This window comes from Protomyctophum bolini, assembly GCF_963924005.1.
Source record: "Protomyctophum bolini genome assembly, chromosome: 4".
NCBI classification, from domain to species: Eukaryota; Metazoa; Chordata; class Actinopteri; order Myctophiformes; family Myctophidae; genus Protomyctophum; species Protomyctophum bolini.
This window is the reverse complement of record NC_137865.1, coordinates 25,500,539-25,525,018: the sequence shown is the minus strand read 5'-3', so window position 1 is coordinate 25,525,018 and position 24,480 is coordinate 25,500,539. Positions and strand designations below refer to the sequence as shown.

At 41.1% G+C, this 24,480-nt stretch overlaps 3 protein-coding genes across 7 annotated transcripts in view; all 3 read right to left on the bottom strand.

The window, feature by feature from the left end:
* Window positions 1-1,395, bottom strand: part of polr3b (polymerase (RNA) III (DNA directed) polypeptide B) — a 33,777-nt gene extending 32,382 nt beyond the window's left edge. Inside the window, exons 1-4 of the mRNA XM_080761639.1 lie at window positions 1,200-1,395; window positions 607-639; window positions 450-506; window positions 48-112 (exon numbers count right to left, since the gene is read on the bottom strand). Of these exons, the coding sequence (XP_080617765.1) occupies window positions 48-112; window positions 450-506; window positions 607-639; window positions 1,200-1,271 (227 nt within the window). The 5' untranslated portion in view covers window positions 1,272-1,395. The remainder of the gene's footprint in view (window positions 1-47; window positions 113-449; window positions 507-606; window positions 640-1,199) is intronic.
* Window positions 1,396-2,589: 1,194 nt separating this feature from the next.
* Window positions 2,590-7,112, bottom strand: endouc (endonuclease, polyU-specific C). Its single transcript, XM_080760957.1, has 8 exons — window positions 6,867-7,112; window positions 6,415-6,471; window positions 6,222-6,321; window positions 6,012-6,123; window positions 5,755-5,876; window positions 3,828-3,940; window positions 3,400-3,550; window positions 2,590-3,115 (listed from the first exon to the last, which is right to left on the bottom strand). The coding sequence occupies exons 1-8, from the start codon at window positions 6,881-6,883 to the stop codon at window positions 2,840-2,842; spliced, it is 948 nt and encodes a 315-aa protein (XP_080617083.1). The 5' UTR covers window positions 6,884-7,112; the 3' UTR covers window positions 2,590-2,839.
* Window positions 7,113-7,895: 783 nt separating this feature from the next.
* Window positions 7,896-24,480, bottom strand: part of ppfibp1b (PPFIA binding protein 1b) — a 28,787-nt gene continuing 12,202 nt past the window's right edge. For 2 of the 5 annotated variants that reach the window (XM_080760737.1, XM_080760738.1), the window contains exons 7-27: window positions 23,605-23,697; window positions 22,346-22,463; window positions 21,874-21,918; window positions 20,688-20,749; window positions 20,486-20,570; window positions 20,175-20,314; window positions 18,137-18,258; window positions 17,361-17,421; window positions 16,685-16,886; window positions 16,026-16,058; window positions 15,188-15,329; window positions 14,802-14,933; window positions 13,659-13,809; window positions 13,010-13,121; window positions 12,436-12,524; window positions 11,261-11,383; window positions 10,796-10,921; window positions 10,126-10,314; window positions 9,693-9,860; window positions 9,405-9,470; window positions 7,896-9,160 (exon numbers count right to left, since the gene is read on the bottom strand). In XM_080760737.1, coding sequence (XP_080616863.1) covers window positions 9,077-9,160; window positions 9,405-9,470; window positions 9,693-9,860; window positions 10,126-10,314; window positions 10,796-10,921; window positions 11,261-11,383; window positions 12,436-12,524; window positions 13,010-13,121; window positions 13,659-13,809; window positions 14,802-14,933; window positions 15,188-15,329; window positions 16,026-16,058; window positions 16,685-16,886; window positions 17,361-17,421; window positions 18,137-18,258; window positions 20,175-20,314; window positions 20,486-20,570; window positions 20,688-20,749; window positions 21,874-21,918; window positions 22,346-22,463; window positions 23,605-23,697 — 2,343 coding nt within the window. In that variant the 3' untranslated portion in view covers window positions 7,896-9,076. The remainder of the gene's footprint in view (window positions 9,161-9,404; window positions 9,471-9,692; window positions 9,861-10,125; window positions 10,315-10,795; window positions 10,922-11,260; window positions 11,384-12,435; window positions 12,525-13,009; window positions 13,122-13,658; window positions 13,810-14,801; window positions 14,934-15,187; window positions 15,330-16,025; window positions 16,059-16,684; window positions 16,887-17,360; window positions 17,422-18,136; window positions 18,259-20,174; window positions 20,315-20,485; window positions 20,571-20,687; window positions 20,750-21,873; window positions 21,919-22,345; window positions 22,464-23,604; window positions 23,698-24,480) is intronic. The other 3 variants (XM_080760739.1, XM_080760740.1, XM_080760741.1) reach the window with 3 other exon arrangements.

The following is a 24,480-nucleotide window of genomic DNA, read 5'->3' as shown; positions in this document are numbered from 1 at the left end:
AGGTTCTGTTTGTGTGAAGAGTTGTGGGAGTAAGGACTTGCACTTACTTGAGGTACCACATTGGATCTGCATCACTTGTGATCTTTTCATTTGCCTTCATGATCTTCTTTATCTACAGAGGATCAAATTTGCCTTTACATGAAGACACAATTGGTCCTGCTTTAAATGGTGCATTTATATAGCGCCTTTATCCAAGGCGCTTTACATAGATTGTGCATTACATTCACCCATTCATACACCGATTGCGGCAGAAGCCATGCAAGGTACCAACCAGCAAATCGGGAGCAATTTGGGGTTCAGTGTCTTGCCCAAGGACACTTCGACATGTAGACAGGAGGAGCCGGGATTCGAACCGCCGACCCATGGATCATTGGACGACCTGCTCTACCTCCTGAGCCACAGTCGCCCCAGACTGCTTTAAGACGTATTCACAATATAATCCTATTTACCTCCACATTGATGAAGTAGTTGAACGAGTCAATGTGCTGCTTTACCAATCCTTTCACCTGACAAAAACACAAAGATGTGTGTGGGTAAAACTGTGTCACATGAAATTAACCTTGATGTATGTGAACTTAAGCAGATGTTTCCAAGTCAATAAGTTACCTTCAAGAATGCGGGTAACAGTTTCCATTTTTCCTGTCCAAAAGAAAGGCACACAAAGATATGGTTTACATGTTACAACATAAGACCACATTGGAAAATAAAGTCTGCAGGACCTTTTGTGTTATTTTAGTCTTAATATGTCTGACTGTACCTCGAGCTGTATACATTTCTGACTAATGAAGTAATCAATAAACTTTTGTCTGGATGATTTTCTTGACACAGGAATTGGATATCACTTTGAGTTTATTTGGGGTTTAAAATGACACAACTGCATGAGTTGTTACGACAAAACAAGTTTGATATTTACAAGATACTGCGCGTATCATAATCATATTATTTTTGGAATCCATGGATTAAAAAAACAATATGTGCCAAATCGGGGCTCTTTTGGTGTGTTTGCTTTCCAGTGTCCAAATGCAGCTCTCTAGAAAAGCTATTCTATGTATAAACACTGAGCTGATAATTAACATTTCACACTGCTTTCACTTATTTGCAATTTTGCATCCCACTGCATCGCCAGCACGGCACCACGCCGTGTCACTCGGTCAGTCAGCACTCAGCAGTAGCGTGTTGACATTCTGTCTTAAATTTACCTCAATTGTGTTGACAGGGGCTGCGAGTTGCTGGGCGCTCATGTCCCCAAACTCGTCACCAAGCATTTCCATGGCTGGTTCTGCTAGTATTCAGTAATCAGTAATGTAGTACAAATATAATAAAATAATTGAGCATTTTGCCCATAGACAAATATATATCTATGATTTGTGCCTGTTTATACAGGCACCGGAAGTAGCTGCAACATGCGTGCCTTCTGGTGTTACAATGTGAAAAGTCCGTGTGGTCCGTGACGTGTACGCAACAATATAGAAGGGTTCCATAAATTCATAGCATGAGCGTCATCAATAGTTCATGTAGTTGGTAATTTGCATCAATTTTGCAATAAGTGATTCCTATAATGAAAGACAATGAAATGCTAATAACAGCATAGTATATTCAATATTCTCCACAGTATTCAGATTAGCACTGACAGTAATAATTCTCCCCTATTTTAGATAATAAATGTTCTACTTTGGCTTAGTTTGCACATTTGTACAGTATAGACATGATGTGCCTTTCATACTCCCAGTCTCATAACATAAGGACATCATATTTATATCTTATGCATATGTCACATCACATTTAGGATTGAATGATATGGTCTGTCTTTGAAAACAAAATCCCTTTGGGTATGTTCTGACATGGTTTCTAACAGAAAAAGTTGATGAATATTGTAATACACTATAGGTATTGTCTTAACTATCAAACTGCTTGGTCCTGCCTTACCGCAGCAAAGAAAATCTAGTTTTTTTGTTAATATATGCGGTTTTGTAAATGAGTTACAGAAGGTCAATGTTTATGAGTAGTGCAATTGTTTGTTTCATAGCAGTAGAATGTACAGATAGATACAATAAATACAGTAGGCAGAAACATATTAAACATCCTAATTAAATTGGTAGCGAAAAGGCCTTGAGCACACATACTAGGACAGGTGCGTGACCGTGCGTCGGACCTGGCAACCAAATGCGAATCATGAGAAGAAAAGGGTCCTGCACAGTTACCTGATGAAGGTCGTTTAGACCGAAACGTTGTCATCTGAATAAAACTACTGCTCTATAAGTGAAGACAGTGTGCGGGACACTTTTCTTCTCATTATTGGTAAAATGCTGGTAAGGCGTTTGATTACTTTTGATGTCTTTCTTTTTCTTTTCTTTCTTTACTTTATTGGGTATCAAAAGTCCTTAAGCTGAAGTTTAGCAAAGAGCTGGTGAGACATGGCAACCCCTGTTACTAAACAAACACTATACTATAGTCATTGCATGATTACTACGAGAATATAGTGCTTTAAACTTTTAACAAAACACCTTTTGTTTTAACCAAAGAATAGCACTTACCATACCTTAAGTATTTGTGAATATGATTGTGAAACAATAATTTCTCGACCAGTAATTAGAATGCTTTACATGTATTTTTTATTTGTTATTGTCAGACAGCATTGTATAAAAAGACCAAAATAGGTTCTCTAAAAACAACAGCTATTTTGTCATTGTAAAAATAAAAGGATATATGCATGCTAAAAACACTTATAATAATACTAATGTTCATAAGTGATCCAAAGTCAATTTATTGACATGTATAGAGTGTATGCGCATGCATAAAGTGAGTGGCAAATCAAGTGGCAAAGTGAGTAGTTTAATGTTTAATTAAAGCTCTGCCTGATATGTCTGCTGTTGCTGCTAAGGAGTTTTGGGTAAGCTGTGCTAAGGGACCGTCCATGCCTGATGACCACTAACTCCACCTGACATTGATCGATGTTCACCATCACATGGCTGCTTCTCTCTGTATTGATGAGGAATACAATGGTGTACAGGGCCATCTCAAACTCTGGGCTGGATCCAATGAAGGCACTACCCACAGGCTTCACCAAACCATACCAGCTGAACTGGAGATTCAGGACATGGTCATCTTGATCAGGCTGAGGATGAAGAAACATGTCAGACTCTTGGAATGAAAATACTACTACTACTACTACTACTACTACTACTAATAATAATAATATAAATACATTAAATATTGTGTTGAATGTGTGTGTGTGTGTGTGTGTGTGTGTGTGTGTGTGTGTGTGTGTGTGTGTGTGTGTGTGTGCGTGTGTAGAAACAGTAATACAGAATACAGTACAAAGAATGTTTTAATTCAAAACTATACTGTACATTACTGTAGAGAAAGGTTTGCTGAAAGATGAAGATCTACTGTACTTACTATGTCCTGTTCCCTGGCTTTGTAGCCTTTGTAGTCCAAATGTCTGTTCTTTTCCTGCAGGTAGAACTGGACCCAGTTGTGGAAACCAAAGATCTCATTCCCAGATTTGGTCTCGCCCACAAAGACATGCTCAAATCCAGAGGAATCCATACTGGAGAATACAATGAGAATTCACAAATCTTTTAGAATAAACTTGTATGGCAGAGCATTCAAATTATCCACATTGATTGCATTGATTCATTGATCGGTGTCTGTTAAGCTGTGGATGAGATCTTTAGTGTGTCAGGGACTTCTAACCACTTAAGCCCTGGATACTTCATTATACAATAGATTATTAACTATTTTAGCTATTTTTAAGTTTGAAAACATGCCAAAGATAGGGGAGCCAGTTTAAAAGTGGCTAGTAATAACAATGTTATAAGTCTTACACTCCATTTCTTTCTCTGCGGTAGAGGTGAAACCAGATTAAGTACAGCTGACTTCTAAACTGCCTCAAATCAGAGCTGGACTGGCCCTTGCTCACCAGGTACTGGTGTGCACGCTGTGAAAATAAAACAACACTTAAATGCATCACTAACCTCAATTGAGAGAAAATACAAATTACAAGTGTCAATGTCACAAATTCACAATGGATTTTCAGATGAGTTTAATATATACTACATTACATGACTGGTTTACCGGTACGCATTTAATGACATTAGCAGGTTCGGGCATCTGGTTAGGATGCCTTTCGGGCGTCTACCTAGGGAGGTCCTCGAGGCACGTCCCACTGGCAGAACAAGGCGCAGTTGGAGGAATCACATCGACTCACTGGCTTTGGAACGTCTCGGAATCCCCCAGGAGGAACTAATGTTGCTCTGGAGCTCTCTGGTGGAGCTGTTGCCCTCGCGACCCGACTACAGATAAGCGGTTGAAGATGGATGGATGGATTGAAATAAATATTGTGAAAATTGCCCGCAATGGCATTGTCTTTTTGTTGTCTCTTTCTTATATTATTTGACAATTTCACCAATGTTTGACCAGTTTTATAGTATAGTTTGTTTGTTGGTTTATTTTGATGTAGTAGTGGTCTAGTAGGGCGGACTAGTAGTGTGCATGATTACAATCTACGTCCGTCTCTAGACATGGTGACGCCCCACCTGCTTCTGATTGGGCTACAGACACTGCTGCCCGTCTTACCAGACTTTCCTCCGAGGTGGATAGCTATGGTGGATAGTCTGACGCGAGGTTGAATTATTGATTGAACACATACGCCGTAATATGATTTGATTTGGGTGTGTTCTAAAAATGTGTTGATTATCGTGTATCTATCTACAAATGCACCAAGTCTCTGTACGTCTGTCTGTGTGTAATCCACGTAACTCGAGAACTGTTCGCCCCACAGACTTCAAATTCGACATAATATCTGCATTTCCAACTTGCATCGTTCCAAGTAGATAAGTGCCCAACGGACACCGCTGTAGAGACCCCACAGGCACCACTCTAGTTAATCAAATTATAGTAAACTAATACTATTATACTAAAAAGGATAAAGATCAAAGGAAAAGATACCTTTTTACAGTACAATAATGTTTCAAGTTTACACATACAAATAAATGACAGATTAATACACGGTAATCAACACAAACACTTAATTTAGAACACACCCAAATCAAATCATATTACGGTGTACGTGTTCAATCAAATAAACAAGCATAAACAATAATTGTTTGCATCTTCTACAAGCAGTAGTAGCAGCAGTGTCGGTAGACCAATCAGAGGCTTATCAGTTAGGATGTCTAGAGACAGACATATTGTAATAATGCAGACAACCACATGCCTCCTTGCATCCAATACACATGGAGTGACCAGCCACCTCTGCGGAGGTGGATGGGTGCTTCGCTTTACCTTGGCTTTACATAAGCCAACTGCCCCACAATTACATATTATTTACAATTGTGTAATAGTATCTGTACACTTATGTGTATTTGTGACACACCCTGAGGAAACTGGAACCAAAAGGAAACCAGGAAGACCCTGTCGAGGCGGAACTCAGAGAAAAGGGAATAGGCTATCTTGGAAGGAAACAGAGAACTTCGCCCAACACCCAACCAGCTGGAGGAAGTTCATAATGGCCTATGCTCTCCAAAGTGTGTCTATTTGTACAAAAAAGTACAAGCACATAGTTTATTGAAATGTGTGTACGCTTTATGTTTCATGGTACAAATTAGTCTCATTCACCATTTACATTTCTCTGTAGCCCTCAATAATAACCTCTATTTGCAAAGACAAAACTGTAGGCTTACTTTAGCAAGGTTCTCGTGAGCTTGTGTATCTTGTTAGTGATTAAAAAAACATACAGTATGCCAAATTTACCTTCATGACCGCTGTCTCTAAGACAGTATCCAGGAAAAGGTTGTTCTCTGTCACCTCAGCTGTTGTAACTTGCTCTGCCACGCCTGTGGATCTTTCATAGTTATCCAAGAGCTTCATGAAACCTAAGTAGAAAAAACATACACTCATTTATCCTTACCTATAGGATCATAAAAACTTAGTAGAGGCATAGTAGAGTGAATAGTGCCATGATTGAAAAAACAACAATAGCAACAACAAATAGTAATAAGAATACTCACGGGAATAAGTGGTTATGGTGGCCAGTTTGTTTTCATTAACATTGGAAAACAGAGGCTGTGAGGCATGGTCCCGTGCATTATGGCTGCCTTGGTTTATAAAGCCAGCTTTACCCTGCAGTCCAAATATAGCCAGCCTTCCAATTATTTGACTGAAACAGAACTTTAAAAATCTTGTTTTAAAAATAAACAGTAGGCTAAAGGTACATGTACCTGCACACTGATAGTGTAGTCTGTCCCAGGCTTCAGTCGATTGACATCCATCCTCCATAGCTCATTGAAAATATTGGACAGTTCCTGGTTTAATACTGGTCTAGAAAATTGCATAGAGAAAGGAATTAAAAATTAAAATAAATCCTCGTTGAAAATCAAAATACAATGGCATAAGGCTGGGGATAAAACCTACCTGGCGGCATCCAGTTCAGTGTAAAACACTGTAAGCCAGGCAAGGAAACAGCAGAACCTTTAAATAACACACGTACACATTACATGTTTTAAAATCAAAGTTAAGTAGAGAGAGAGAGAGAGAGAGAGAGAGAGAGAGAGAGAGAGAGAGAGAGAGAGAGAGACACAGAGAGAGATTGATTGATTGATTGAAGTATTTATCAACAGATTGGAGAATTACAATACAGTGTATTTCAAGCACAACTGTAATTCTCAAAACTGTTAACTGGACGAGACTGTGGATGAGAGAGAGAGAGACGATAAAAAAATACAATAGGCTACTCCGAGTCCCAAGTCTGCCCTGCCCTTATTCGCATTATTTTCTAACAATAAATACAGATTAAACAAACAACACAAAGTTAAAACACCAACAGTATCAGTTATGTTATTTAGCTATCTATGTCGAAGACGCACCTTGTCATTGCAGCCATGGCACGTTTTGCAAACGTTCGACTTTTCCAAATTCAGGACCGACGTCTAACCGCAGTAACTGTATGTAGCCCGCCCTATGCTACGTCTGATATCGCAGCCTGCTGTAGCGATCACTGAACTCTGTAGTAGACCTACTGACGCTCAGGCAGCACAAATTGCACAACAGCCTGTTGGCGCGCGATCAGCGCACACATTTTCTGTTTTCTGTTCGGGTTCCTCTCGAGGTGATCTAGGCAGGGCAGGCCCTTTCATGGAATAGTATCTTTCTCCACTAGGGAGCAGCATTTCTTCAGTTCCTCCCCTTTACTCCTTTGGTGAAGACTGAAGAGTATTGTCATCTGACCATCTTCCTTGTAAAAAACAACAAAGATGGCAGAGTACTGTGTGCTGTGCAGTACACAGGAGCAGATTGGAAGATATTGATAAACTTGTTTGGGGTATTAAGTTTTAGACCTATATCTGCAGCCTGTATCTCTTTCTGATAGTGAATTTGTTCAATTGGCTTTTGATTTAGGGCGGCTATCAGTTTATTATGAGAACTCTTACAACAAAAAAACAAAAAAAGCTAATATTCAAAGCTGCATTATTCATGACGGACTACAATTTCTACACTCTTTGTGCATTCAAACAAAAACAAAAACAAACACAGGAAAATACTTTGTTCTTCAGTGTCTGTGAGACAATGAATACGAATAGCCTAATTCAAAAAATGTGGAGTTCCTTGAATGGTGCCAATCCAACACATTCATCTGTAATATTGCAGAGTGAAGTAATGCATCATCTGCCACTGGCAACCATATTGCACACCTGGTGCTGATTACCTGTGCATTACACAAACATTGTAGTATCTCACCAGATATAAATAACACAGATCTGACATAGTGGATGACTAGTATTATACAAGAAATGAAAATCCTAGCTCGAATTGAGAAACCAGAGGTCCCATTTTATAGCTATGAAATAACTATGTCGGGGAAGATACCTTGTGCAAATTGAGACAAGTAGCCAATCCTCTTTAAATAACTTTAATGACCATAGAAATTGATAAATGAAAAAGTACACAGTATAAAATGTTATTCCCTGCTGCGGTCAAGGGCTGCATAGAAGCAAATGTATACTTTGGCGAGTGTCGTGCAACATGTCACTGACGAGAATCAAATGATTTCCAACTTTCAAGTATCGACAGACTTCTTTCTGTTGTTAACGGTGTCAACAGAAATATTTTCAGGTGAAAATATATCATTTTAATCAAAGTATAAATTTGTCTCAACAGCATCATTACTCTGACTGCAACCTCGCATCATTTCACTTCTCTCTGAATATGTTGCAACACCATTCCACAAATATCAATGTCATGTGTGAGTCACCAGGATTCCATATTAAATCAATTTGCAGTATAAAATATAAAATAACTGACAAGTTCCTTTCATCTGTTAAGAGTATGCATTTCAATATCATGCAATGACACTTAATGAATCATATTCATTATCCTTTGTATGGAGGTATTGGTGCAAATGCATGCAAAGTTAATGGGTTGTTCAGAACTGATCAAGACGGTGGGAGAGCCGAGGACACAATCAAATAAAAAAGACATTTTACATCAGAGGGGCTTACATAAGTTCTGCAGAAATCATAGCAGCTGTTTGAGTTACTTTACTTTACAGTCAGTTCTTAAAAATAATCTGCACAGCACATTACACATTTGGATAAATTCTCTGACTTCCAATAGTTACATATAGTTATAAAGATATATTATTTCTTTATTTGCATCATCTAGATAATGTTTTTTATGCTTGATGATGTATCACTTAAAACCAGAAAAAGAAAAAAGTATATGAACTAACATAAAAATGTCTCCAGTAACCAGCTGGCAGGCAAACAGTGGTGTTGCCCTTAATTCTCTCCCCAATAGCCCGAGGACGGGTGAAATGGAGTGACACATCAAGAGTATAACAGTCAGTACTGGGTCGTAGGTTTACACAAAACAAAACCATGGTTTAAAGGAGAGAGAAACTTGGTAACACTTTTGGCTCATCTTAGAATGTAATGTAACACTAGTAAAAAGCATTCAGAGTGTGTACTTTTATTGTACATTTGATGGGAGAGATGTGTGTGTGCTAGTGGAGATGCTGGGCACAGACTTTCATTCACAGCAGCATTAGGGTCACACGGCATTATGGTGGCATGCAGCCTCACGCGTTGGAATCTTCATCTGTCACACTGGGGTTGGGGGAATATGAGATCTCTTTGAAGAACTCGTCGTCTTTCAGCATGCTCTGTTAACGATGATACAAAGGGGGCGGGTATATATTAATTACATACCTATCAGTCTGTGTAACAATGGGACTCCCGCTATTGCTGAGCCTGGATTTCGATGGGCGCTGATGGGATGCTCGTTTTACAGCGCCGGCTACTACTAGTAGGGCGGAGAAGTTACTGTATATAACCTCACAAAAACTATGCCAAAACCAAAACCTAACCCTAACCTCACAAAAACTAAACCTAAACCTTAGGTCTTACCGTTAGGTTTTGGATTCCTTCTGAAAAAGCTCCAATCTGCCGCACAGTTCCCTCCGAGTCCTCCATCTGCAAAAAGACACAGCTCCAACATCAATAGGGATAGAACTACTGAATATTTCCATAGTGATTATTCTATCAATTATCTATATCTCTCTCTCATATATATACACCGGATATATATATATATATATATATATATATATATATATATATATATATATACACGGATATATATATGCCTCGAGCCTGACTTAAAGGCCCTATGTTGAGGACATTTGACCTTCCTACCTGCTCTAGTCTGTCAAGGTCATCCTCATAGATCTGTAACTCCACAAAGCCCTTCTGAAAGCCACGTCCCTTTGGCATCTCCACATCCATGGGACAAACGTATTCCTCATTCTCTTCATGCTTCTTCTTCCTCAGACTTCCAAAGCTCCCAAACGTCAGTTTCCTTGGCTGGTTAAGGAAAGATGTGTTCTTTACTGTAGTGCAAGTGCTAACACAGTACTGTGTTCAAGAGTAGTGTGTCTTATGGCTCTTTTCCACTATAAGAACTAAGGAAACTGTCCTGTGACATGTAACATATTTCACAGGTTTAGGACAAAACATTTTTATTTATTACGTATGTAAAAAAAAAAACATAAACAGGTTAGGTTATGGAATGTTCTGGGTTACCCTTTGAATTGGAAAAGAACCACTAAATGCATAACTTATGACCTACCTTGACCTTGGCGGTTGCAGTGAGAAGCACGTAGTCTGGGTTCTCCAGGCATTCCTGTTTGAGCTGCTGTGAATCTGGGCCCACCAGCAGGTTGAAGTGGGTGGCGAGGTGGCGACGCAGCAGGGTCTTGTTGGGAGGGATGTTCAGCAACAGGGCCATAGTCTCCACGTTAAAGCGGGGCTCCAGGACCTAGGGGAGGGTAGGAGTTATGAGGCGTTAGCATAGGGGTTAGCGACCCAAAGTGGGCTCGCAGGAACTTGACTCCTCATACACACATACAGCTCCAACTGACCAAAAACCAGCAGCAACACAGGAAAGACCACACACACACACACACACACACACACACACACACACACACACACACACAAAATGTTCTGATCGGAATGTAACATTAACGTGCGGCGATGCCACGATGGAGAGAAACACATGGTCAGTGGCCAAAGATAAAATGAAGAGCTGGATTAAGAAAATCTGTTAGTTCTTGGCAATATATTTTGGCAAAATATGATTCCGTTTACAAATGTGTGCAATTTGAAATTGCGCTATAAATAAAGTGTGGGATTGCCCCCAAAAATCCCCCCAAAATGGGGTCAAGTTTGAGAACCCCTGCTTTAGCGGACTCTAGCTGGTTTCTGAGGGAAAACCTAGTGAGATCTGGTTCTCTTACCATGAGGCCTCCATGCACGCCACTGCCTCTCAGATTGGGGGCGTACTCTGCCAGGTCAACAGACCGCAGCCATTCCATCACTCTGTGGTTGGTCCACTGGGAGACCTCAGCTGGAGAGATGTTGTTCTGGAGCCACAGCACATAGAAGGATCAGAAGCAGCTTTATTTGTCACATTACAGGTTTACAGGTGGAAACATGCACATTTTGTAGTATGTATTCTGTGAGACCCGAGAGAGGATAGAGGTCAAGTGAGAGCATAAGGGAAAGAGATATGATATATGATTAGTAACTTTGACAAATGAAATATGAAATGCATTGTCATAATTCTGGACGCATAGTTGTGTAACATAAATTTAAATAACTTCCATTCTTCAGCATTGTGGCTCTTTTGCTGAAGAAATGTTGAGGTGCAAGTATTTGCAAATTGTTCTGCAGTTTTGTGTTATTGCAGACAGTGAACCCACCTCATCAGAGGGTCTGCGGCGTAAACAGTTGGGTTCAAAGGTGTTGAGTCGCAGCACCTGGATAGCTCGTTTGATACTGAGGTGATGCAGGACACTCCCCACTTTCAGGGAAAGCAAGTCATCCTGAGGAACACACAGAAACACAGACCGTATTCAAACAATAAGTGTGAATTAAAAACAAACAAGCAAAAAACAACAGTAATAGACCACTTCTACATCCGGGTACTCACTTACATAGATCATTTTTCAGGATGATTACAGTATGTGACCAACACCTACATATCATTGATAATACTGCAGTGTTTCCATGATGTTTACATGACTGGAATACGGCATATAAAAAATGAATGGATGCGTGGGAAGCTGGGAATAATTGCAGTTTGAAAAGATTGCCAGAGGCTGTGAAAACTGGATTATTATGAGGGCCAGACCAGACCATTTCCAATTATATAAATTTTATACAGTCAGTACACTCTGTGCTGCCTGATGAGAGCTGACATTGGGATCATCAGACCCACCCATGTGATCTGAAGACATTTGACAGCTTTAGTTACTAGTTACGTCAACAATTCAAAAATAGGTGATCTACAAGCTCCCAACACATTTCATTGTGACACGTTGTGAGCTTGTAGATCTGCTATCATTCATAAAGTATACTTACTATTGTACTTTTACTCTGGTATAAAGCTTGGAATACAGATGTTTTTCTTGTACCAGAGTATTTGTATATTATATGGTATTGCTACTGAAGTAAAACAAATAAGTGTGGTGAGTAACACTCTCTCAGCACTCAACACTGTCATATACAGTAGTGCAGCATCCAGCATGTCTCACTCTCGCGGCACTCACCACTGTCATGGAGTGCAGTATCCAGCATGTCTCACTCTCTCAGCACTCAACCACTGTCATATAGTGCAGTATCCAGCATGTCTCACTCTCTCAGCACTCAACCACTGTCATATAGTGCAGCATCCAGCATGTGTCACTCTCTCAACACTCACCACTGTCATATAGTGTAGTGTAGTGCAATATCCAGCATATCTCACTCTCTCAGCACTCACCACTGTCATATAGTGTAGTGCAATATCCAGCATGTCTCACTCTCTCAGCACTCACCACTGTCATGATATACATGTAGTGCAGCATCCAGCATGTCTCACTCTCTTTGCACTCACCACTGTCATATAGTGCAGCAGGCGACCATCCACCCTCCCCTCATCGAATTGGGTCTTATACTGAGGCAGGCCAATGTCATCCAGCCATCCTGAAACGTGATGGGTGTTGTTAGAGGGAAGGTAAGATGACAGTCTAATCAATTTACTGATGAAGATAATAATACAGAACTGAGATCAGCCTCCCTTTAACAGTTGTTCCCGCTCACTTGAAACCCAGTTTTTCTGGTTGTAATCAGGGGACAATTAGAGCGCTACAGTTTGTAGTCCTAAAACCAGGAAGTGAGTTCACAATAGGTGCCCTCAACAGGTTTACAAAGCTTTTTTGACTTATACAGAAAATAAGTTTCACTTATTGTTCTATGACATAAATTATCCAGTTAATTATGTGTAATAACCAATTATGTGTGGTATAAAAATCTCAAAGAATTTCATAAGTCTTTGTTTACTAGTTTATTTTCATGACGGAGGTCATTTCCAGGTAGACATGCAGACTGCAGAGGCATCAAATGGGGAGACAGGGAGACACCATTTTAAAACTCTTCATCTCTACTGACTGGTGGTTGTTGGTACTCACTTGTCACCCAGTTGTAGTCCAGCTTCCCCTTGCCGTCTTCCTCTTCTGAGCCCAAGGCCTGCAGGGCCAACTGCAGCTTCTTTCTGTGCAGAGGGTGTTTTATGCCGAGCTCCTAAACATACACAAAGGAGAAGAGAGGAGAGTATTACACCAGACAGCCCCGGGCTAATGCACGCACGTGGTTAGCCTAACAACAAGCGTTATTTCCATCCATTTCACAGACCCACTCCTCTCCATTTTGCAGCGCAGCACAAACCGTTGCAGAGAGAAGCAGGAATCGCTGGCCTGGCAATGATCGTCATCAAAAGAAAAGACTAAAGAAAGACTGAGTGAATGTATGAAGCAATAAGAGAGATGGAAGATGGGAAATGTACTATAGTGTACAACCCTAGGTTGACAACCCATCTCATAAGACACTGATACCGAAATAAATTTCTTTGGTGGAAGCAAAGATTTGAGTTAAAAATGTTCGCTCTGAAAGATTTGCGCCACATTTTCACGATTTTTCATGATAGAAGATCTACAAGCTCGTAAAAGCTTGTAGATCTGCTATTTTTCAATAGCTAAAGTATAACATAATGCTTAAAACACCAAAAGGGGTTCCCGCCCAGAATGGGTTAATGTGGCGTAAGTACTGTAGTTTCCGTACCCTCTCCAGGTCATGTTGTGATGCCTGTAGCAACGTCTGTCCAGAAGAGATCCAGACCCGGCCCATGTTCACATATAAGCCAAGACCCTGCTCCTGTAGCCAGTCACACACCTGATCCTTAGACCAGCGCGCAAATGGAGCATCCAGGTCACTAAGAAATACAAGGACAACATGCAAAAACAAGGGAGGAAAAAAAAGAAGAAAGAAGAGCCTGATGAAAACAAAGACAAAGTACGAATGAGTATTCTTGACCACATGATGAGTCAAAGCTTTCAAAGGTTTTAAATGCAGTCCTACACTTGGTTGACCATCACAAATATACTATATTTAGACTTCTGCTTCATAATTTAGACTCCTGAGGTGTTTGACATGTAGATAAACAACCTTTTTTTTAAACTTTAAGTCAGACATTGATGATAGTCTTCTTTGTTAGGTCTCTGAACCTTATGTTGAAGTGCCGTATTTCCCAAACAGGCTCATGGCTCACTTATATTGTAAGCACCCAAAAAACAAATCAAGTGATGTCTCCATAAAACGCTTTACCCGCATTTGAATCAAATATTCTACGCTGCCGAGATTGTTTTATTACCTTTAGAGCATACGCTGAAGTATTTTTTGATCCGTGAAAATCCGGCGAAAAAATATATCCGTCCGTTTGTTTTGATAATCAGCACCAGCGGCCATGATGGTGAGGCACAAGATCCGCCTCTAAGAGGCGTTGTAGTCCAGACAAACCCCCCGTCCACTTGTATTGACCACAATTTCCCAGAAGCCCTAGCAGCCCAGCGCATGGGTTGATTTCCGGTTTCGTCATCATAACGTGACGGCCTCGTCACCAGGTCCGCGACAAAGCCGCTGTTTCTTTTTCATTATTAAAATACGGCGAATTAAACACATAAAACAAAAGGCGGGTTTAGCGTATTAAGCCGAGTCCATCGTTTGATTAAACAATTAGCGGCCGTCAAACTGTTCATTCATTGTATTTTTGTATGTTTGGGTTCCAGGGAAACCAAATTCCAAATGTCTCCTTTGGGTCTCATAGCTGAAGGAATGTGGGGGTGCTGTGCAGTGTGTACACAGCAGAGAGAGAGAGTCCACACATCACGCTGCTTTTCTTTATTCAAGGTGAATGCACACACTTACTTGTTGGCCCCCTGGAGGTCACGGGACCAACCCAGTCTGGGGCCTGCTGTGGCTCGCACTCCTCCCCGCTTGAACTCGCCTTCTGATAGGTTGTCATCCAGGTTGAATGTGGTAGACTGACTTCTTTTCAGCCTGAATATGACACATTGAAGTGTCCAGTCAGAAGAAAACTAATCTCTCTAACTGTTTACAAAAATAATCTCTCCGACATTCATATTGAACAAAGAATCTGTTTATTGGCCATGCACTAACATATATCACACACTCACAGTGTGAACAATGGAAGTGTAGTTTATATACTATGAGATAAGGCATGTACATTATCATTTTCATCTACTTCTTATTCTTATAGAACATCTATCAACATCAATCAAATATATGCTTACTTTCCAAAGAGCTTCTTAATGCCCTTGGCTTTCTTCTTTCCCTCTGGGGTGGTTGGGAGTGTGTTGGTGCTGTCGCTGTTGGCCGACCTCTGAGGCATCCCGGCTAAGTCCAGATGGTCAGTACCTGGTTGGTCTGTTTCAGCTGTACAAAACAAGCAGGGAATCAGACATCAACATCAACATCCATCAGCGAGCGCCAGTGTGGGAGACATGCAGGGATGGGAAGTGATGGGAGGCGTCACTCAGGGGTCTGGAGCTGCGATCCTCAAAACACAGACCGTTGGGCATATGAGAACTGGGGATGGGGTGAAAGCCGCGATACGCTGCCTGATATGCATGCATATTAAGTGAAGAACATTTAGGGACATATTAGAGCCTGTAAATGAACATTGCCGTTTCATTTGAAATTAAAGAAAGTTGGCCAAAGGATTTTCTGCAGAGAGAGCCAGTAAAAATAAAAAATAGATTAAAAAGGGTGCAATTTTACAATTGGTAGTAATGACTGGGGACATGACAAAGTGTTTTGAGTAAAGACAGAAAAAAAGACATTACAGAAGCAAACATGCAGGCGCAGACACACAAAGATAAACATACGACACGTTGTCTGTATGTTTCCCAGACCAACGGTGCTTGTTAAAAGCAATTTCACTCGAAAAAACTGCTTGTGACAAGGGGTGTGGTTGCTTCAGCTACTGCAGCTACAGTATACTCAAATGAGCACTTTAGGGAAGGATGTAGATGTAGATGGTCTTATTTATGAGGGTGATTTCCGTAGTCTCCTGATTTACCCCCAGAGAACTACTGCAACCCTAACATGCCCTGCGGTCCCATACTGTACCTAGCATAGGTGCACTTGCACTCCGGCTGCGGTCTTCACGTGTTACACAAAGCACACACGACACGGCCCAACACAATAGGAACAAGATAGAGGGAAAAGATTATCAAATGGACAACAACTGAGACAGGGGGACTTAGAATGGAACATACAATTACATGTAGTCCACACAGAAAAGGCACACACACATAGACGCAAGGCATACAGTACACCACTACACGGCAGCTTCCATAATTAAATGAGGACCACAATTTGCGTGGGCTGAAAATTACGGTCCTGGGAACACATTATGTCATGGGTGTGGCTTCAGGAAATGCTGAGAAAAAGCTTTCTGTGAAAGAAGAGAAGTCTTGAAAATGAGAAAAAGAAAATAATGTGAAAAGTAAAATAATACGTAGACATTTGTGTCGCTTCAAGGTAAACTCCAAATAGTTTTTATTGACAGGTACTGTATGTTGTATATTGTGTATGTTGTCAATGTTCATGAAAGGAACATTGATGTGTTACAGTATAGAAACATTTACAAATGATTTGCAACTATTTGCTGTATGAGGATGTGCATAAATAAGCTACACGTTACACACATACGATATGAAATAGAAAGCACAATGCATCCACAATAAGTGTTAATATTGTCACTGCAAAGCTATCTAGTCTCTTACCGAGGTTGGGGGTGCTAGCTGTCCTCTTGCCCCTCTTGAAGAAGCCCTTCCCAAAGGATGAACGGGCCTTTCTTGTTCCAAAGGCATCATCGTCTGCAGGTGAGACCGAGGGTGGCAAGGTGGCAGAGGGACCCTTGGGTGGCTTTTCACTGACTTTACTGATCTCTTCACTGGCATTTTTCTGAGAGAAAGGAAAACATTGCTAACAAATAGCAGATATTTACAAACATGCTGCACTCAAAACAGTTAAGATGCATGCTGTACAACTAGATGCCAACTAACAGTGGTTTGGAAGACAGTGTGGCCTAAGAACGTGATGAAAAGAATACCTACAGTTAAAAGGAATGTTTTAGTAGAACAGGACAGCTTGCTTTCATTACTGGCCAAACTCACACAGATTAAAAATGACATAATAGAATAGTGTTATGTCTAATTTATACTTGGTTGTGCATTTGTGTCACACACTAAAAAAAACAGCCTTCAAGTTCACTTGAAGGCTCACCATTGTGAGCTTGCAGATCTGCAATCTTATAAAACAGGCCTTATTGCCAACTTAATGAGTAACAGGTGGACACTTTCAGAATGTAAATGCATTCAAGTATCCCGTTATTTGTAAATGTATACACTCAAACATTACATGTACGCTCAGGGTTTTACTGTGAACAAAGTATTTTACCTTTTCACTAGTGATGCTGTCCAAGGGGTCCGGGCTGCCAGCCTTGGTGGTGTCTGGAGTGCTGCAATGACAATAGACCACCACTGAGCACAATGCACGCCTCAGTCAGGAGGACAATCTGTCAGTCTCCAAATTGCCTCGGGGAAAGTTGCGAGTGGGTGAGATCCAGAGCTACACGCTCTGACACGCTCCTTCACACATACTCGTGTAACATAAATGTGGGCTCAGGGGACAAGGGGTTGCAATTTTGACACTGACGAAGGCCTGCGCGCCGAAACGCGTTTGTCTGTCTGGTATGACTGCTGCTGCGGAGCACATTCTTTATTAATAAAGACTCTTACTCGACTGGAAGTGCGGATTTAATTCATCTTCTATAGGCTCAGGGGACAATTCCTCACTCTCTGCACGACTGTAGGGAATGGATAGGACAAGCATTGGCTTGCAGCATAGACGAGCTGCGAGCTACAGTCAGTACAATTTATATATAAAACACACAAATAATGAGAAGTTCCTCTCATCAGTAGTTTTAGATTAGATTTGTCATTAACCAGATTTGGGTAACTGTGTGCCTGATTTTAATACAAATGATATTGCTGTGGTCTCGTCTTCATTAGACATTATAGGCTACAGCGGAGAGTCAGGACAGATAATGATCAGACAGAGAACAAAGGTGGAAAATGGCCTCTAGGGATGGTCTGCTACAACCACACATGTATTATATTATTATTCTTTTTACTTAAAATAATAATAATAATAATAATAATAATAAAAATAACCTGTGTTGTTCCAATGGATCTGCTGGAACCTGTTCCGATACCCCGTCTGTATCAGAGCTGGACTTGGCAGAGGGGCTGGGAGTGGGCGAGGGCACGTCAATCATTCCACTGAGGCTGTCCAGCTGAACAAGGATCAGAGTGAAAACACAGGAAGGAGGGCAGCCAATATATTATTAACAACTCCAGAATGTTGCATCAAGTCTTGTCAACTCCTATACAGCGGCTTAGTGATAAACTGCCCTTGGGGCACAATTAGACAGCAGTTAAATACCTAAAATCATAGAAGATGGACACAAGGCACCATTAAATTAATTAGATTCAGTTCACACATTTGCTTTAACACCTTTTTCCATACTCTGTTGATTTTACACCAGTACTTTCTCCAGAAACATAGGATAGATAACATGCAGTGCAAACATTTATTTTATTTATACGTTTATTTAACAGGGACAATACAAAAAACAATGTATCAAGTTGTAAAAAAATGAAACCGTTGCAATGTATATGGGTTTGTAGGGATGTGCGTGGAGCCTAACAAACCACACAACCCCTCGGCGGCCATGATGATTTGGGTGTCATGCAGTGCTTAAGAGGGAGAGAAATCTCACCTCATACATCCTGCACCAACTATTAAATAAATGGCATTCGCTCTCACATTCCTCCTTGCAATCTGAAACAGTTCACTTACGCAAACGTGAGTAAGTCTCTTGCAAAGCTGGCAGTGTGTCTGAGTGTGAGAGCCAAGACAATCAATGATGTCACCAAAACACTATCTGGATTGATATATATTGATATATATATAGATATCAATGACCAGGAGAGCTAACTTTATGTACATCATGCTGGAACGGAAACTAACTTAAAAAAATAATAACTTAAAAATAAATCTTAAAAAAACCCAAATATGTACGAGCTGCGCTCGCTTCCCACGTTTGCGCGTCTTACTGGTGTATATTCCTGCACTATACCTGCATTGAGTGACCTTGGTACATAGAATTTGATCTATTGAAGATTCTGACCTTCAAATGTACATCATTTTTGTTTTGATTGTATTGCTGTATTGTTGTATTGTTCTTTCTGCTTTGGCAATGTAAACGTATGTTTTCTCATGCCAATAAAGCCCTTTGAATTTAATTGAATTGTGAGGACCTCTGTGTGGAGTGCGCACCGAAAAGTAATTGGAATCTATTTTTCTTGGCACATTATAAACAAGTTTACTTTACCTCCTCACTGTCCTCAGTGTTTGGGTCGGGACATGTAGGCCTGTATCATGTGCTGTCTGCGTGCATATAAGCGCTGCGCGCTCCAGTGAAATTGTGCGGCTTGAGAAAAATTAGTTAATTTGTGTTGGATAAGGGCTTATTGGTGGGTTTTCCGCTAGATATTAAGGACTGGTTAGGGTGTGTTTTAGCCAGCGGCAGCGGTGCCGAATTGTAGCATGGACTGGACGAATCTCTTCTTGGCTTGAGGTGGCTTCATCATAGTAGTTAGTCAAATGGAAGTAAAGCCTGTACTGTATGCAACATTTATACTCTCTACCCGTTTCATGATAAATGCTTTTATGTGATGTATTCCCATGCTTTTGTTCTTGCTTAATGTAAATCGCTCTGGGTTAAGAGCGTCTGCTAAATGCCTAAATTGTAAATTGTACCTGGCAGCAGAACAAAAGCCACCTTATTAGCATTTGAATGAATGGTCTGTTCGCCCCAACACCTCAGTGGCCCAAGCGCCCCCCCACCCCCCCGTAAAGGTGTGTGACTACGTGACAACATGACCAGGGGGAGGGGATATTCAGTCTTCATTTCAGTGGGTGCATATTGGCTTATTATTTTGCCAGTGGGTGTCCACTGTCTAAGCTATTGGGCACTCCCGGAGATGACGCCGTTGGCTGCCGTGATAGTTGTCCCTGGCTATATTTGTGGACTGATTGATCCGATTTTGACCAACTGCTCTCCCAGCAGGGTGGGAGTTTTCTTCATCTATTGACAACTCCATCTAAAGTCTGATACTGTGACATAATGTGCTACTCCTGTGTTACCTCATCTGGGCTCTTCTCTCTCACTTCCACAACACCAGCAACTTCAGGCGGTTCAGTCTCCGCGGCGACAGGGTTGACCGTCAACATGGAGATAGGACTGTCACTGTGACTCTCATCACTCTCACCATCTTTGGCTTTCTCTGGATTGGAAAAAGAAAAGAAAACTCAGCCCACAGAGGAAATTTGAGGCTATGCTCAATGTGGGTCACTGAGAGTTTAAATACACAATGGAATCAGACATTGATCCTTTGAATACATAAAGGAGCCTCTGCCTCAACTGAGCCAGTGACCGAAAATCTAAGTAGTTTAACCTTTCTTTCCTTGCACAGACATCACCATCTCCTGGACCTTTTTGTAGCGCAGCAGCGACTGCTTCAGCTCATCGATCTTGCGATCCTGTGGATGAAGAGGCAATGGGATGGCGGAGGTGGTTGCTTGACAGCAGAACAGATTCAGCGCAGAGCGCTGAACTAAATGTGAATAAAGAGTGGAAAAATAACCTGGGCCACTTACCTTCTCCTCATTGGCTACCATAAGCGATTCAACTGCCTTTTTCATTCTCTGCACTTCCACGTCTATTAATGAGAAGACAAGCATTTCAGACACAGAGCAGAGCATGTGTGGATCTGGAAACTCCCTGATGGAGTGAGCCTGAACACATATTGGTATACCGCAATACATGTTTGCCATTTATGCCAGCTTCAGTCTCACATACACACATTTAACTGGAGACTTGATGTGACATTGTTTATCTAAGTAGAACATTTTCACTTTCCATCATGCACAGCTCTTTAGAAGAACATTAAAGAGTACGCATCCAACATTAGCAACCCTGGCCTGGGGAACAACGGTTTAGCTTTCACTAGTGACCATTTAAAACATCAAAGTTTACTTTTAAATGGTCACTTTCTTATATTTTCTACAACTAAAGTATCTTTTTAAGAATATGGTTTTCAAAATAACCATTTATTATGGGTGCCCAGTGCCCACTGCCCAGAGTGGCCAAGTTTGTGCAACAGAGTCACGTGCAGTAAATGAAAAGGCTCTACCATCATGAAAACCCTGAAGTATGTGGCAGAGACTACAGATCATAGCTCTCACAATAATGTTATGTTATGTTATGTTAGCTAGCATGGCACACACTGGGTGCTGATGTAAGGAGGGAACGTTTAGAGAAGTGAGAGGCAAGTATAAGGAGAGTTGTTCAGGGGTACAGTACAAGAGGTGATTATTGTGAGGGTGGGGTGCACAGCCTGCACGGGTGACAGGGAGGAGCAAGACAGTGGATGACACAGTAAAACCATTCATTCTTAATTTTCTGTTTGAAAAACAAAAAGCGAACATTCCTTGTTGATGTTTCAGATTGGGCACATTTGATTTTGACATGACAATAAGAGTTTGGGATTCAGTCTCCTTGGTGCTAATAATGCCTAATTTATACTTTGTGACACAACAGTGCCAAAAAGAACTGATTTTCAAGCTTGAAATTAAGTATGACAAAGTATAAATTATGCTTAACAGAGGCACTATTTTTAAACAGTGAGGTGGAGCACTGGGCCTCCATAGACAGTCAGTTATTAGCACTCCAATGGGTTATAATGGACAAGCAGGGGTTCAGGTGGCTCATGCCCAAACATGCAAACAGGGGACAGATAATGAGGTGCAACAATAAACAGGCAGGCATTAAAACCGCCCTTACGTTTCTCTTTCAGCCTCTTTTTAAGAGTTTCATCTGGATGAGAGACTAAACAGGACAGAGGAGTTATGAAACAAAAAACTATTGGCAGGTTTCTGGAGGATTTCCCACCAGTCTGATCTGTAAACATGACTGACTTGTTTTCATTAACACAACAATATTAATTCACTATGTCTTTAACCACTTAAACCCTATGTAATGTATTGACATGCGCCCCCCATGGGTCTATCAGGCCCCACAATGCTCTCCTCTACACCAATATTTTTTGGCAAAGATCGCCAATCTACAATCTCACAATACATAGTGTTGCAATGTGTTGTGAGCTTGTAGATCTGCTATTTTTGCTGCACCAGAAGAGGGATACTAGGACTTAAGTGGTTAAGTCTTTTAATTTACTTTCGCGAAAATACATTGAGTTTAATCAAGTGCTGAGATTTTTTTCTTCTTCAGGCAAAGACACCTCTGGTGAGCCCACCTCGGTCTGTGCCGTCTGTACTGTTGGAGGTAAGGGCTTTGAAGCACGTCTCGTCCTGTAGTCTCCTCAACTCTCCGTCCCTGCCCTCCAGCTGCCTTCTCAGCATGGCCAGCTCCTCCTGTTAAACACAGGACACAGAAAACATCAGGCCTGATGCAAGCAACCCCCAACCCCACTCACACACACACACACACACACACACACACACACACACACACACACACACAAAATGATTCACCACTACAAACAAACCACAACACAAACATTTGAAGGATGCCGACGAGGCAGCGTGTGGTCTGGTCGCACCTGGGCTGTGGGGCAGGGAGGGGTCAGCTAGTGCTGATATCTGGGAGAGGGGCTGACGAGAGCCATTATGCAATACACAGTACACGGTTAAGCAACCGGGATGCGATCAAGCATGGGGACATTCACATTCAAAAGTAAAAGAAAACAGATTTCTTATAAAACGAAACAAAATAAATTCTTCATCCGTAGGACAAGGTGAAACAAAAAGGAGAAACAGCAAAACACACTGAACTGAACTCTTGCCAAAAGAGGGCAGAAAAGCCACAAATTAAAGCATACCTGTGGTTTGAAGGATGGAGCCCAAAGGAAGTGGGATTCTTTTAGCACACTTGATCTTTTCTTTTGACTCAACCCCCAAATAAAACATGGACTGATTTCATTTTATTTATTTATTTTACAAAAGTGACATTTGATATTTCCTTCTAGGGGCGAAAAGGCAATGAAAAACAACAACAGAAAACAGACACTGCACACTAGTTTAACATTCCTTTGGGGGGAGGGGGGGGGGGGACAGGAGCCAAGGTGGACAAAAACATAAAATAAGGCAAGCACAACAGGAACCCTGAGGGAAGCAAACCTTCATAGCCTGGAGTTTGTGCTCCTTCCTCTGTTTCTCATACTGCATCTGCCCCATTTTGATTTTCAGGCTAGAAAGCTTAGCCATTACAGACTAGCAGTAGAGAGTTCAACCAGAGAAGAGAGAAAATAGAGATGTGAGAGAAGTGAAAGATAAAGATATGTTTATGAGACGACGGTGAAGAAAGAGGGAAACCCGAGTCAAAGTCAAAGAGAGAAATAGAAAATAGAAAAACAGACCACATTCCGAATCCATTTCAGGATAACAAAAAGGAAATGAATGGAAACAATAAATACTTCATATCTTCATTTATGACTATGGTGATTTTATTTGTAGAGCACTGCATGCAATCTGGGAATATGATGAACTGACTCACCTTTGTAGTTTTGAGTTTCTTTTCATACTGTAATCTTTCACTATCCATCTCTGTCAGTCTGTACCGTAGTTCATTAATTTCAAGAATCAGGTCCTGAAAGCAGAAAGACTGTATCACAGAGAGACACCCAGAGGACAAAATGCAGCACAGAAATGTGTCATAAAATACACCAGATAGCTACTGAAATATAGCCAGCACATGGATGACTTAATCAATAGCATGCAGTTCTCATGAGTCTGTAAGCCTACAATCCACGCTTTAACAGGCCAGAGAGGACATGGTTTTCCACTGGTATCTTTCACCATCGACCGGCACCATACCATTTTCATCTAATTTCATTGAGGATGTTTTTTTTTTAAATTTGAATCAGATTGATTGAGTAAACTGAACTGAATACAATATTACAGCCAGAGGAGCATGGATATAATAATCTGTATTATTTGCTTATAAATTAAGCAAACCCGAGGCAACCTATACAGTAGTACATGTTGAGTTATGCAGACGATCTCAAGAACATTATAACCAAACATCCATGACTGATAAACCAGAAACCACATTGTAGCTTTGACAATGCAGTGACTTAATAACAGTATTATAGTGTCCTCTGGACACTCTGGTCCTGGAATTCTCATATCCAAGGATTTCCTTGGATATGAGAATTCCCGAAGCAGTTGTACAGATCAGATGAGATGAAGGGAAGCTGCTGGTGGATGGGGTGGTGGAGGGATGTGGAGGGGGCGTTCAGCGTACCCTGAGGCACGGACAGCAGCCCGTTGTTCCAGGGGACTGGGACACACGGCTGCACTGCTACAACAACAATCATGTGTTTGAAAGCTGCCCAAGTGCTCTGCACGCTTCAGCTGGCTCAGGAAATTA

Excerpts from the sequence above, each read along its gene's own strand:
- endouc (XM_080760957.1), bottom strand. Across the intron at positions 5,877-6,011 it reads CACCATAACCACTTATTCCC|GTTTCATGAAGCTCTTGGAT; the intron begins GTGAGTATTCTT and ends TTTTCTACTTAG. Across the intron at positions 3,551-3,827 it reads CGCAGAGAAAGAAATGGAGT|TATGGATTCCTCTGGATTTG; the intron begins GTAAGACTTATA and ends TGTATTCTCCAG.